The 14,900-nt window shown below is 38.6% G+C and overlaps 1 protein-coding gene across 1 annotated transcript in view; it reads right to left on the bottom strand.

Moving 5' to 3' along the window:
- Window positions 1-3,430: 3,430 nt before the first annotated feature.
- RNF19A (ring finger protein 19A, RBR E3 ubiquitin protein ligase) overlaps window positions 3,431-14,900 on the bottom strand; it is a 28,558-nt gene continuing 17,088 nt past the window's right edge. Inside the window, exons 5-9 of the mRNA XM_052651708.1 lie at window positions 14,271-14,385; window positions 13,629-13,790; window positions 7,760-7,973; window positions 6,467-6,610; window positions 3,431-5,587 (exon numbers count right to left, since the gene is read on the bottom strand). Coding sequence (XP_052507668.1) covers window positions 4,897-5,587; window positions 6,467-6,610; window positions 7,760-7,973; window positions 13,629-13,790; window positions 14,271-14,385 — 1,326 coding nt within the window. The 3' untranslated portion in view covers window positions 3,431-4,896. The remainder of the gene's footprint in view (window positions 5,588-6,466; window positions 6,611-7,759; window positions 7,974-13,628; window positions 13,791-14,270; window positions 14,386-14,900) is intronic.

Below are 14,900 nucleotides of genomic sequence, written 5' to 3'. Positions count from 1 at the left end.
ATATTTCCAGTCACTTTCCCCTAACTTCATATTTTCATAACATCCATTATCTGACAATGTTTTAATGTATGTGTATATGTTTATTATTTATGCCACTCTCCTGACTATAAGCTTGCTGAAATCAGAGAATCTGGTTATTTGGTATAATGCTGTATCTCCAGATTTACTTTCTTCATTGAATGAATGAATAAATAAATTGAAGTCACAGACATTCTGACTGGCATAGGAAATGTAGTGACTCAATTTGAACTAAATGTATAAATTGCAAATTCCCCTTCATTATTTATCTGCTAAATGATGGCTACTAAAGTACTATAACTCTCCCCAGATTTAGAATACTATTTTGGGCTTCCAGAAACAACCAATATGTAAATAAAGGCTTTATACTTAAGGGAAATAAATGAAACAAGTCCATTAAAAGAGCCATATAAAACATAACTGAGAATCTTAACTGATTCTAAAATTGGCAAAATGACAGTAGTTTACGTACTTTGCTCATGTTATGTATAAATTAATAGCTCTGATGGTTTTCAACATTTATCTTATCCTTTGGTAATCTAAGTTTGTTTTTTTTTTTCTAATTGAAATATAGTCTACATGCAATATTATGTTTCAGGTGTACTGTAGTGATTTGACATTTACATACACTACAAAATCATCACTATTATGAACCTAGTAATGATCTCTCTCCATAGTTATTATAAATAGTATTGACCATATTCTTTATGATGTATATTACATCTCTGGGGTTTATTTATTTTACAACTGGAAGTTTGTCTCTCTTAATCCTCATCACCTGTTTTGCCCAAAGCACCCTTCTTCTTCCAAATCTGGCAACCACGCATTTGCTCTCTGTATTGATGAGTCTGTTTTCTTAGTTTTCACATACAAATGAGACCGTATTTGACTTACTTCACTTAGCATAATACTCTATATCAAGTTGTTGCAAGTGGCACAATTTCATTTTTATGGCTAATATTCCATACACACACGCAAGCACACACACATGTATATAGGTATCTACACCCAAATATGCACAGACACATATCCACACACGCAAGCACACACACATGTATATAGGTATCTACACCCAAATATGCACAGACACATATCCACATATCACACCTTCTCTATCCATTTAGCTACTAATGGACATTTAGGTTGCTTCCACATCTTGGCTATTGTAAATAATGCTGCTATGAACACAGCAGTGCATATATCTGAAAAGTGTTTTTGGTTCCTTCAGAAAAATACCCAGAAGTGGAATTGCTGAATCATTTGGTAATTCCATTGCCAATTTTTTGAGGGGCCTCCATACTGTTTTCCATTGTGGTTCTACCAATTTATATTCTCACCAACAGTACAGGAGGGTTCCCTTTTACCCACATCCTTGCCAATACTTGTTTTTTGATAACAGCCATTCTGATAGGTGTGAGGTGGTATCTCCTTGTGCTTTTAATTTGCATTTCCTTAATTATTAGTGATTTTGAGCATCTTTTCACATGCTTTTTGGCTATCTGTATGTCTTTTCTGCATTTTCCAGAAAAATGCCAATCTTTTAAATGGAATTTTTTTTTATATTGGTAAGAAATTTGATATTTGATATTCAGTAGGCTGCCTTTTCACATGGTAGATGATTTCGTTCACTGTGCAAAAGTGAATGGGTTTGACTTGGGCTCCTTTAGAATTTCTCCCTCTGCTCTGGGACTTGGAGCGTGTTGAGATTTTGCATGTGCCCTGTAGGAGCACCCCGTCCCACCCAGCCCCCCAGGTCTCAAAGGTAAGCCCAGTTTTTCAGAAAAGCTCAGTTTTTTAGCCTGTTTTTAAATCCCTGACCAGATGTCCTGGGGGCTTATCTTTCCAGTGCAGAACTCCCGGACGAGGAGCCCAGCATGGACTCAGACCCGCCTCGCTCCTTGGGGAGCCCTCTGCGTATGTGATGTTTTTCCCATTTGGGGCCAAGGACTTGGGGGTGCGAGTCTGGACTATACCAGTCTCTCCCACTCCTACGCATCTTGTTGTGGCTCCTCCTTTATATCTTTAGCTGTAGAGACTCTTTTCTGCTAGTCTTTAGGTGGTTTCCATAGATGGTTACTCTGTAAATAGTTGTAATTGTGGTGTACCTGTGGGAGGAGGTGATCTCGGAGTCTTTCTTCTCCATCATCACGAAGAACCTTTCCAAAATTTATATTTAACTAGAGAATATGCTATGGAAAATCTTTCATATTTACAAATTAACCTGATTTCTAGCAAAAGAATGAACTGTGTAAATTTCATATAAAAAGCTAATTTGTACATGTAAGAGAATTCAGGTAAACTGGTAGCACACACAATGACCAGTAGGGTATATGATCGTAATCAGCGTATTCTCTCACTACGATGTGATTTTCCCCACAGGCCTTAAAAAAAGCAAAGTATAAAGGGTCTTTAAAAGAGTCTAATGAATTAAGTGAAAAAGTGAAAGTATTAGTCACTCAATCGTGTCCGACTCTTTATGACCCCATTGACTGTAGCCCACCAGGCTCATCTATCCATGGAATTCTCCAGGCAAGAATACTGGAGGTGATGAGTTAAGGCCTGTCTTAATTCTGGAGTATTCTCTCATGCTATGGTAGCCCAAGGTTGAGCTCCAGAGGAATCTGATTTGGTCCTTAATTAACCCAAGTTTGAAGGAACTTCTGAAGTCAATTGAAAGGTTTAGACCATTTTTAAAGTGAGACTGAGGTGGTACTGGCTGGGTACAACCAGGAGAGGGGACGGAATGAGCTGCACACACAGGCCTCCTCACGCAGCACCGCTTTTGCCGTGTTCCTCCTAAGATCATTTAGCTTTCCATTTAATCTTTAGTTTTTTATGAAATGTCAAGAAGGCAGTCAACATATTCATACATGTTACTTTCATGACGTATTAACTATGTAACAGGAAAACAGAAAAACCATCTATGTATTTTATAGAGGTTGTAAGAATACAAAGTGTTTTGCTGCAATTATTAGCCTGAATTTAACTGACTGTAGTTTCATAACCTAATGTTGCCAGAGTAGGATCTCTTAAAAGTTAAGATCTTTTTACTTTTCAGATGAGGATTTATAATGCTTCTCTCTTCATAATTTAGTAACAGACCTATTTACTTTCCAACGAATCTACTTTTTAAAAAGAAATGAAATTCTGTGGATGAAGAAAGCAGCTTCTTTCTGAAGGAAGGCAGGTCTTTCACATGAAGAAAGGATACTTTCAAACATTGTTTGTTGAGAACTTCAGCAGATGCCTCCCTCTGGGCTGAGACAAGAATGTAGAATCCTCTCAGTGGCTTGCAATATTTATGAATTTACCACACGGCAAATGAATGTTCCTGTTCTTATAAAAACGCCTGTGCACAAACCATACAGCAGCGATACATTAGTATTTACATTTATTTCATGTATGCAGTTTACACACTCACTATTGAACAAAATTGGAATGCAGACAAATATACAAATACCATAATAAGCATTATCAAATAAAATAACTGGCACTAGTGTTATAAGCATATTAATGGGCCTGGTGAGAAAAGTGATGAAAGAAGACTGCAGCCCATGGCATTTTTCCTTTTATCAAAAGAAAACGCTTAGTAGCACCATAATGGTAATACTCAATAGAAACATATAAGATGGAATATTTTAACTGCTGATCACTGAGGTGAGCCTGTTTTATTTAAGTGAATTATACTGGAAGTTAACAGTACAGGCAATATTTTGGCCAACTTTTGTTTATGTCAGTTGAATATGTTCCATAAACAAAAGCAAAGGAAAATAAAGCCAGCCATACACGGACCCCTCCTTAGTACTTGGTACAAACTCTGCGCCATGCTTTGATTTCATGATTGGAGAAGATATGTGCTAAAAACTGAGGTTATTATGTAAAGTTGTTCACTAAAGCCTGAGTGTGTCTTTGGTAGGCTAATACTTTTTCAGCATTGTTACTGTAATTATACTGATGTTTCTCTATCCTGTATTTTTCTACATAATCCAAGGTGACTAAGGAGGACATTATAGAAAACAATACAGCAAAACTCTCAAGCACGTAGGCCCTTAAATCCAGTCTATTCCCAAGGCACCAAGGATCAACGGGGTGCAAAGTTCCCCTTGGGAAAGGTGACTTTTTGTAATACTTATAAACTAATGGAATTTTATTTCGCAGCTTTGTATATCTTATTTGGTGCTGTCAGCATACTTAATTACCTACTTTTACACTTGTCTTCTAAGATGGCAACAATATACAAGCTAAATAGAGTACCAGGTATTTCTATTTCAAAGTTGTGCAAAACTGCCACAATCTTGCTCAAGGTGTGTAAGTATCCACATGGTAGCAAATGGGCTGTGTTAAGCTGTATATATCCACATTGCATATGAAGAAGAAATGAAATTTATGCTCAGTTATGAACAGAAATGTTACAAAGAATATCATATACTGAGAATAACCTGCAAGGTTCTTTAAACAGTATCCCTTAGTGGTTTCAATAAAATGTCACTAACCACTTATCCCTAAGCCTCAAGTTCTCTTCGTAAGAATGCTGTAGAACTGCATTAGTACTTTATATTGATTATAAATTAAGCCAAATTTCTATCTAAATACACAAGTACGTGCTTCAAGCACTGATTTGTGGCAAACACACAAAACATAATTCTCTTAAGAATTATTGTCCTTACGATAATGCACTTTTAAAGCTTTCATTTCATAGTTTGGTAATTAAGATCCACATGAAACACAATGCTTTGCTGAACACAGAAAACGTTATCTGCATTATGCTTATGTAACCCGGCCTTTGCTGGCAACTTGAAACTTAAAACAGCCATCTGTAATTCAGCCAGCTCCAAACAAGGTTTTTCAAGTGGTAATTATTTTGCAGCATTTATAGGTCTATATATCAGTCTGAATTGCAACTTGTAATTCCACTGTCTGATGTGAGTGGTTGTTATTTGTTTCTTTTAGTGCACTGCCAAAATATAAATCAACACTGGGTTTTATTCCACTGTTACCATGTTCTTCTGCAATATGATTCAACTGTGGAACTTCTGAACATGAAGCAGTTTGGGTAAGCACAGAAATGCTACACTGATGGGGGGAATTTTCCAGTCGGTCATTTTCTACCTCAGGAAGAATGTTAACAGTAGCAAAGCGGGCGTGATAATCAGTGGAACCATGACTACAAGAAGTTTTCATGCTTTCTAGGTCAGAACAACTAAATTCAGAAAAGTGACTCGAGTGGGAATCTGCTACGGACGGCATACTGTCACTGAGGGATGGAGCCTCAAATTCACTTGAGTTCGTGCTTTGTTGTTCTAACAACTGTGCATCCATGTCCTCTCGGGTCTCATTTATCTTCATGTTACTCTTTTTCCTCAATTTACCACTTTTTGATTTCTTTCCTGCTGTTGCTTCTTTGGACCACTTGGTGGCGCTGGATTTACCTTCAGGCAAGCCACTGGAGGAACCCCCAGGATGGCTTCGGGTGGCACTGCCATCCTCCACACTGCTGCTCCCACTGTTGTGCCTGAACTTGGATGGCTTTGATTCAATATCTACTTGAACCTCCATACTGTTGCCTTCTCTGGAACATAAGTGAAACAAATATAAATTTCTGACTTCCTTTTTTTTTTTTTTAATTAAATACAAATGTATCAAAGGGGGAGGATTTCTGGGTGAAATGTTAAAGACTGTATAAAAGCATCAGAACAAATTAATGCAGGATACATCCTACTCATGGAAAAAAGCTGCTCGAAATAAGAGAACTGTCTTTATAACAATGCTTCAATTAGGGGAAAAAAGCAAAAACCAAAAGCAACTACGCTCACTTCTTACACTGTTCCAGGTACTATGCTACCTTCTCCATTTTTTTTTCCAGAACAGTTGTATTGAGAGAGAATTTGCCTATCATAAATTCACCTGTTTAAAGTACACAATTCAGTGGTTTGTAGTATATTCACAGTCGTCCAATCATCACCACGATCGAACTCAAGAACATTTTCATTGTCCGCCAAAGAAGCCCTGTACCATTAGCAGCCAGTACCCATTCTCCCCCTCCCCTCAACCCCGAGCAACCACTAATCTCCTTTCTGTCTCTATGGATCTGCCTGTTCTGGACATCTCTCACCACTTACATTTTTCAGAGAACCTAACAGAAGAGATAACAATTATTCACCATAATTCTGACTTCCCTGGTGGCTCAGATGGTAAAGCATCTGCCTATAGTACGGGAGACCCAGGTTCAATCCCTGGGAAGGGAAGATCTCCTGGAGAAGGAAATGGCAACCCACTCCAGTATTCTTGCCTGGAAAATCCCATGGATGGAGGAGCCTGGTAGGCTACAGTCCATGGGGTCACAAAAAGTCGGACACGACTGAGCAACTTCACTTTCACTTTCTGCTTAATGATAGGGATACAAATTAATCTAAAAATACTTTTGACTCTACAACAACTTTTTCCTTACTTGTCCAGTGGGATATAGGAATTCAGAATGGATCCTGCCATTGCCTTGGTGCTGGCATTGTCACTAACTGTCCCCAAGCTGACTGTGCCGGACTCTCCACTTAGACTGTACCGTTCTTTCTGTACATCTGCTTGTACTTCCAACCTTAAAGAGTAGGGTATCAGAAAAAGACAAAAATTATATATAATATCAGCACTACTATGAGAATGCTTATCTTCAAATAATTGAGTAACAAGAAGCTAATTTAGAGACAACTATAAACATTATTTTTTTCAGTTTCCTTTTATTTGATTATTCAAATTCTACTGCAGTACACTGAATAGTACCAGTCATCCGAATAAAACGGGAAAATCAGCCGTCTGCCAAGTAAGGTAGTTACAGAGTAACACAAACAGAATAGAGAGGACTTTAACTTAAACATGCTCCATTATTCTCACTTAGGGTGTGGCACTCTGCTTCCCCTATTTCAGTGCAAAACACCAAATCTGAATACATTAAAAACCATTCTAAAGATCAATGAATCAAAAAATTCTGGGCATCTGTATATTAAAAACGGTTCTAAATTTAACACTTGACTCCTAAAAAAATAGTAATATATGCCACTATAACTTAAGAGTTTGTGTTTAAAAGTACACTACCTAAAAATAACTATAACTGATTTATCTTTTAATTCATGTATTTTCCCCTACATTTAAAAAACCCCTAAAGCTAATAAAAGTGAATTAAAGAAAAAACAACAGAAGATAAAAATGCTTAACTTATCCTACTTATCTATGTAGCTTTTGGTAAAAGACTTTGTGAGAATTAAATACCCATTAATACAGTAAAGGGCCCAGGCAGACTCTTTTGGCCTCAGCCCATGCACTCCAGACATCCTGACACCACCCGGCCCCTCAGGCTTCAGCCAGTGTCTCACTTCCGAACATCCAGCTGTGGCTGCCCCCCCACAGATGTAACTACAGGCTCAATCACTGCTTTTACAGTGCTCACCAGAGAAGCTCCAGCACTGACTCATAAAATCTGACAAGTGTAGTGAACAAAAAAATGGCCTGTTATCCCTAAGATTTGGTTTTTACCTCATCAGATCTCCTCATTCACTGTTTACCACTAAATTTCATTTTCTGAAACCTTAAAACTTACTTGAAACCTTACTGTTTTCAACCCTGATGCAGTAGGATTATATGTAATCATCGTGCTTTGTGTTCGAAATTCTCAGCTAACCAGTTCACAGGTAAAGCAAAATGAAGCCAGTTCACAGGTAAAGCAAAATGAAGCCGCGCGCAGTTTCCTCACCTGTTGAAGCAGGTCCCCATGGCGCTTCCCGACAGACTCCCTGTGATGCTGGCCCCGGCGAGCGCCATGGTGCTGGCCGTCTCACTCAGGTTGTCCCGGATGGCTCCTATCCGCTCCATGTGGCTCCCGCTCGCACTCAGACTGCCCGTCAAGCCTCCGACACTTCCCTCCCCTATGCTGGGGTTGTGCCTTGCTTCTGCTACCGAAGTTGTGTCTAAATGCAAATGTTTCAAAGAAATTAGTGTGATTATCAATTTCCCTCTCCTTAAGAGTCTGTTGTGATTTTCAGATAGGATCCATTTTCATATAAAGTGTAAAACATACACAGGAATAGAAAAAATGTCTGGAGTCAGGGACATACAACTATGGGCTAACAGTAAAGGAAAACACCTCACAGAGCCAAGCTGGATTACGGACTGGGCCTCAGTTTTAAATGGTCGCTACAGGCATATCTTGGAGGAACTGTGGGTTTCGTTCCAGACCATGGTAATAAAGCAAATAACACAATAAAGTGAATCAGGAAGTTTTGATCCTCCTAGTGCACATAAAAGTTATGTTTATACTATACTATGGTCAAGTGTGCAATAGCATTATGTCTAAAAATTGTATATACCATTGATTTAAAAAATTCTTTATGGCTAAAAATTGCTAACCATCATCTGACAAGTCAGGATTGCCACAAACTTTCTTCAATCTGTAAAAATATGTAATGAGCTACAAATTGCAATAAAATGAAGTACGCCTGCACTTTAGAAGAAAATCTAAAAGATTGAAGAATTCTATAAAGAACCTAATTGTTGAAAAATTTAGCTGATTTTGGAGGAAAATTATGTGATGGTTTTCAGTAAGGGTGTCTTGAGTTCAGTAAGAATGGGTCAAAAGTTGACTTCTGAATATATTCCATAATTCCAATTGTCTATAAGTTATTATGAGGTCTGATACCATTATATTCCAATCTTTTAGTACTTTTTCACATGCTTTATACTGGAGAATTTACTTATTTGCTCTAATATTTGAGCTCCTATTATATAACCCAACTCTGTTTCTAAGTGCTGGGACATAGTGAATCAAAGAGACAAACATCTTGCCCTCAAAAGGCTTATGCTCCAACTGGGGAGAGCAATAAATACAATTATATGGTGACAAATGCTATGATGAAAAATAAATCAGAATAAAGAGGAGTGAGTAAAAGGCAGAGAGAGTGATGAGGAGTGCATGCGTCTGTGTGTAAGCCTGCATGCCTGTTTGCTGTTTTATATAGTGTAATGAGAGAAGCCCTCCCTGAAAAGGAAGTGAAGGAGTGAGCCATGGCATTATCTGGGGGAAGGGTAATCCAGACAGAGGAAACTTCAAGTTTAAAAGCCTAGAGGTGGAAGTATGTTTGGCATCTCAGCATCAAGGACAGGAGGTATAAAACAGAGTGACAAGGGAAGAGTTCAAAGATGTAGCTCAGGAAAGACCACAGGTGGGCTTATGGGCCATGGTAGGGGCTGTGGATTCCATTCCCTCACCCCTGCTGCAGTCAGAAGCACTGAGAGAATTCTGGACATAAGTTAGACCTAACTAATGGATCATGTAAGAGGCTACTACTATAACACAGGCAAGAAGAGAGTAGTTTGTACTAGTGGAACAGAGATGGTGAGAAATGGCTGAATTATGGCTAAACATCGAAGGAACCAGGAGAATCTGCTGATGAAAAGGGGAGTGTAATCTTAAGTAAAGGTTTTAGCCCAGCAATAGCAAGAATAAAGAAACTACTTAATGAGGTAAGGATGACTGAGAGGCCAAGAAGTTTTAGAGTGAAGTTTGGTTATAGAGAAGTCAGGCTTGCAATTCTTATTAAGACACTCAAGTGCAGATTAAAAAGAAGAGTTACATGTACAAACTGAAGTTCAGAGGACAGTTCTAGCCTAGATATAAATGTAAGAGTCCTCTGTCTATATATATTATTTAATAGAGATTACCTAGAGAATATAGATAAATCTGAGAATGAGCCCTGGGAAACTCCAAAATTCAGAGGTTAGGAGAGGAAAATGAATCAGCAAACAAGACTGAGAAGAAGTGGCTGCAAGATAAGAGAAGACAAGTGGAGAAAATGTTTTAAGAAGGAGGGCATGCTCTATCATGTCACAGTAAGATGAAAATCAAGAACTGACCACTCTATTTGCTTCATGGAGGTGCCTGGTGACTCTGCTTTGGTGGAGTGGTACAGAGGAAATTTTAGACTGGTAGGGACCAAAATCTAATTGGAGTGAGTCCAAGAGAAAATGGGAGGTAGGAAATAGAACATTATCTTTGCACACATGCCTGATTACAGAGAAACCTCAGCTTACTGCACTTCAAAGATATATATATACACAAGTAAAATAAAGAAGTGAAGTCGCTCAGTTGTGTCAGACTCTTTGCGACCCCATGGACTGCAGCCTACCAGGTTCCTCTGTCCATGGGATTTTCCAGGTAAGAATACTGGAGTGGGTTGCCATTTCCTTCTCCAGGGGATCTACCCGACCCAGGCATTGAACCCTGGTCTCCTGCATTGTAGGCAGACACTTCACCGTCTGAACCACCAGGGAAGTCAAAAAATAAAAGGTTTGTGGCAACTCTGCTGTGAGCAAGTCTATCAGGGCCATTTTCCCAACATCATTTGCTCACCTGGTGTCTCTGTGTCACATTTCAAGCTTTTTCATTATTATTGTATTTGTTACGGTGATCAGTGCTCAATGATCTCTGATGTTACTACCGTCATTGTTCTCGGGTGCCATGAACTGTGCCCATATATGACACATATGTACTAACAAGTGATAAATGAGTGTGTGTTCTGACAGCTCCATTGACGATGGGCTGTTCCCCCTTCTCTCTCCCTTCTCATTGGCTTCCCTATTTCCTAAGACACAACAATATTGAAATTAGGTCAATTAAAAACCCTACAATGGCCCTTAAGTTTTTAAGTGAAAAGAACTGCACATCTCTTACTTTAAATCAAAAGCTAGAAGTGATTAAACTTAGTGAGGAACGTTCTTTGAACGTCAGAGCAGCCTGAAAGGCTAGGCCTCTTGTGCCATTTAGCTAAGCTGTGAACACAAAGGAAACAGTCTTGAAGGAAATTAAAAGTCCTACTCCAGTGAACACATGAATGATAAGAAAGCAGCATAGCCTTATCGCCGACATGGAGGAAGTTGTAGTAGTTAGGACAGAAGATTAAACCAGCCACCACATTCCCTTAAGCCAAAGCCTAATCCAGAGCAAGGCCCTGCCTTTAATTCTACAAAGACTGAGAGAAGTGAGGAAGCTGCAGAAGAAAAGTTTGAAGCTAGCAGTGTTGGTTCATGAGGTTTAAGGAAAGAAGCTGTCTCTGTCACATAAAAGTGCAAGGTGAAGCAAAAAGTTCTGATGTAGAAGCTGCAACAGGTTATCCAGAAGATTTAGCTAAGATACTTAAGGAAGGTGGCTATACTAAATAATAGATTTTTAATATAGAGGAAACACCTCCTATTGCAAGAAGATGCGATCTAGGACTCTCATAGCTAGAGAAAAGTCAATGCCTGGCTTCAAAGCTTCACATGACAGGCTGACTCTCTTATTAGGGGCTAATGCAGCTGGTGACTTGAAGCTAGTCAGTGCTCATCTACCATTCCAAAAATCCTACAGCCCTTAGGAATTAGGCTAAATCTACTCTGCTTGTGCTTTATAAATGGAACAACAAAGCCTGAATGACAGCACATCTATTTACAACATAACTTACTGAATATTTTAAGCCCACTATTGAGTCCTACTACCCAGAAAAAAAAAGGATTCCTTTCAAAATATTACTAGCTCACTGGCAATGCATCTGGTGACCCAAAGCTCTGATGGAGATGTATGACAAGATTAATGTTTTCATGCCTGCCAACTCAACATCCATTCTGCAGCTCATGGATCAAGGGTTCATTTCAACTTTTAACACTTTATGATTTAAGAAACACATTCTCTAAGGCTATAGATGCCATTCATCAGAAACAACGATTTCTCTGATGAATCTCAACAAAGAAAACTGAAAACCTTCTGGAAAGGATTCACCATTCTAGATGCCATTAAGAACTTTCACAATTCGTGGCAAGTGGTCAAAATATCAACATTAAGTGGAGTTGTAAAGAAATAACAAAAAAGTTGATTCCAACTCTTGTGGATGATTCTGAGGGGTTCGACTTCAGTGGCGACTGAGCAACTTCACTTTCACTTTTCACTTTCATGCATTGGAGAAGGAAATGGCAACCCACTCCAGTGTTCTTGCCTGGAGAATCCCAGGGACGGGGGAGCCTGGTGGGCTACCATCTACGGGGTTGCAGTCGGACACGACTGAAGCAACTCAGCAGCAGCAGCAGCAGCAGCAGACTTCAGTGGAGAAAGGAACTGCAAATGTGGTGGAAATTGCAAGAGAACTAGAAGCAGGGCCTGAAGATGACTGAACTGCTGCAATCTCACGATAAAACTTTCGTGAATGAGGAGCTGCTTCCTATGGATAAGCAAAGAGAGTGGCTTCCTGAGATGGAGTCTACTCACGGTGAAGGTGCTGTGGAAACTGCTGAAATGACAACAAAGGATGTAGAACATTACATAGACTGAGCTGATGGAGCAGGAGCAGGATTTGAGAGGACTGACTCCAGTTCTGAAAGAAGTTTTACTGTGGGTAAAATGCTGTCAAACTGCACTGCATCCGAAATCATTTGGCAAGGGAAGAGGAAGAGTCAATTGCTACAAAGTTTATTGTCTTATTTTAAGAAACTGCCTCAGCTACCCCAATCTTCAGCAACCATCACCCTGATTAGTCAGCAACCATCAACATCAAGGCAGGACTCTCCATGGGCAAAAAGAGTATGACTTGCTGAAGACTCACATGATGACTAAAATTTTTTAAGCAATAATGTATATTTACTGCTACTGCTGCTAAGTCGCTTCAGTCGTGTCCAACTCTGTGCGACCCCATAGATGGCAGCCCAGCAGGCTCTGCCGTCCCTAGGATTCTCCAGGCAAGAACACTGGCGTGGGTTGACATTTCCTTCTCCAATGCATGAAAGTGAAAAGTGAAAGTGAAGTCGCTCAGTCGTGTCCAACTCTCAGCGACCCCATGGACTGCAGCCTACCAGGCTCCTCCACCCATGGGAGTTTCCAGGCAAGAGTACTGGAGTGGGGTGTCATTGCCTTCTCTGAAAGTATATTTAAATTAAGATATACAAACATATTTTTAGACATAATGCTATTGCACATTTAATAGACTATAGTATAAACATAACTTCTAGACGCAGTGGGAAACCCCAGAATTCATGTCTTGCTTTATTGTGATGTTTGCTTTATTGCAGTAGTCTGGATCAGAATGTGTAACACCTCCAAGGTATGCCTGTACTTCCATGAAACAACTTCTTTAATAAGAACTTTTGGAATTTCTTTAAGAAAAACTTCCACACTTTAAAAAGTGTAACTTCTACTCCTACTGGTAGTCTACGATGGCCTTTGTATGATCCATTTTTAAAAAAATAATGCCTGTTTCTTTGGATAACATTAAGTTGAAGGTATTTTCTACTCATTGGGTATCTGCATTTCTTCTTTTATGAACTGCAGTTCTCTTCTACCCTTTTATTATTGATTTGTAATGCTTTACACAAAATTAAAGATTAAAAGTCTAGACTTTCTAAGATACTAGATTTCTTTTGGAGGTTACAGGTACCCAGAACCATTCCACCCTCTTTCATCTGTGAATCTTTCCTCAGCAGCTCTTCTCTGATATACTTCTGGGTGAATACTATTAGGACTAGTAAGAGAGCAAAGCATATTACTTACAGCTTCCCATTTACCACCAGTAAGTACATTTTCTTCCTTTGCTGAAAGGACTTACCTACAGCTATATTTGTTCCACCAACATTTATATCATTTTCATCATCAAACTCAATTCTGACTCCTTTTCCATTGCCTGCTGAGACTCCACAACCTCCGCTTCGACAGAGAGAAATTGGAACAACACCATAGACATAAGCTAACATAATAGGAACACCAATACCTAAAGAGGAATTAAATCGGTCATTACAAACCAAAAAATAAATCACAGAAACACACATTTTAGAAAGTTTTTTCAAGACAAAGTGTACAGGGGAAAAGTGTTAGGGGTCTGTAACTCTTGACCCAAGCAGATTTACCCAACTATTAAAGGATGCAAGCAGATTCAAAGCTTCTAGCCCATCAGGTGACACATATGAGGTTATATATATATAATCTTTCATGTGCCAGAGCTCTAAACTTTCTCTTGGTGGGGAACCATTAGTAATTTACCAACTATCCCTACAGCTAGCCTCTTAAGTTTATATTACTTGTAACCAATTTGGTTACTAAATGAGAGGCTTTCTAAGGGCTCAGCTTACTGTCCCTAAATAAAAGTAACTCTCTTATCTTTAACAATAAGATGCTCTAATTTTCAAAATTCTTCCACAAAACTTTAATTCTATAAAATGTGAGGTGATAACTACTTTTAAGGATTTCTTACCTACAGTTACTGCAGCTACAACAGGAGACACGATTACGGACAATGTCACGCCACCTGCTATGGCCAGATTCCGTTTGTGCTTTGAGACATCCTTGCCTTCATAGCGATTGTGAATCTTGAATTAAAAATAAAAATGGAGATGATGGATTAAAGAAAAATCATATTACATATTTAAATGAAATAGACCTACATTTGCTGGAAGTGTAAAGTGATTTATAACTTCATAGTTAAGTGTCCAAATTCAAGGTAAATATATTATTGTTCTTAAATCATATTCTTATCATTTGCTCTTTATTAATAATTTATTTACAAAGAACAGTGATTTAATAGGTTTTACTTTGTGTTTATTTTTGAACAGTCTTGAGTAAAAGTAGTCCTTATAATCTTATTCAGGAATAGGATAAATCATGTTCTGAACAAAGACAACATTAAGAACATTATTTTCAACATAGTTAGGAGCTGGATATTTGACCAATAGGATTACTTCTAACAAATGTATCATTCCACAGCCTTCTAAATAAGCATCCCTAAGTAAAAACTGGTTCTTGGAAGAGGTTTACACAGTCTTTGGAAAAAAGGAAAAAACCTGACCTTAAAAAGCAGTACTAATAAGTAAACATCACTAAAAAG

Source organism: Budorcas taxicolor, chromosome 14, assembly GCF_023091745.1.
Source record: "Budorcas taxicolor isolate Tak-1 chromosome 14, Takin1.1, whole genome shotgun sequence".
NCBI lineage: Eukaryota > Metazoa > Chordata > Mammalia > Artiodactyla > Bovidae > Budorcas > Budorcas taxicolor.
Note: the sequence above shows the minus strand (reverse complement) of the source record. Positions and strands in the feature narration are given on the sequence as shown.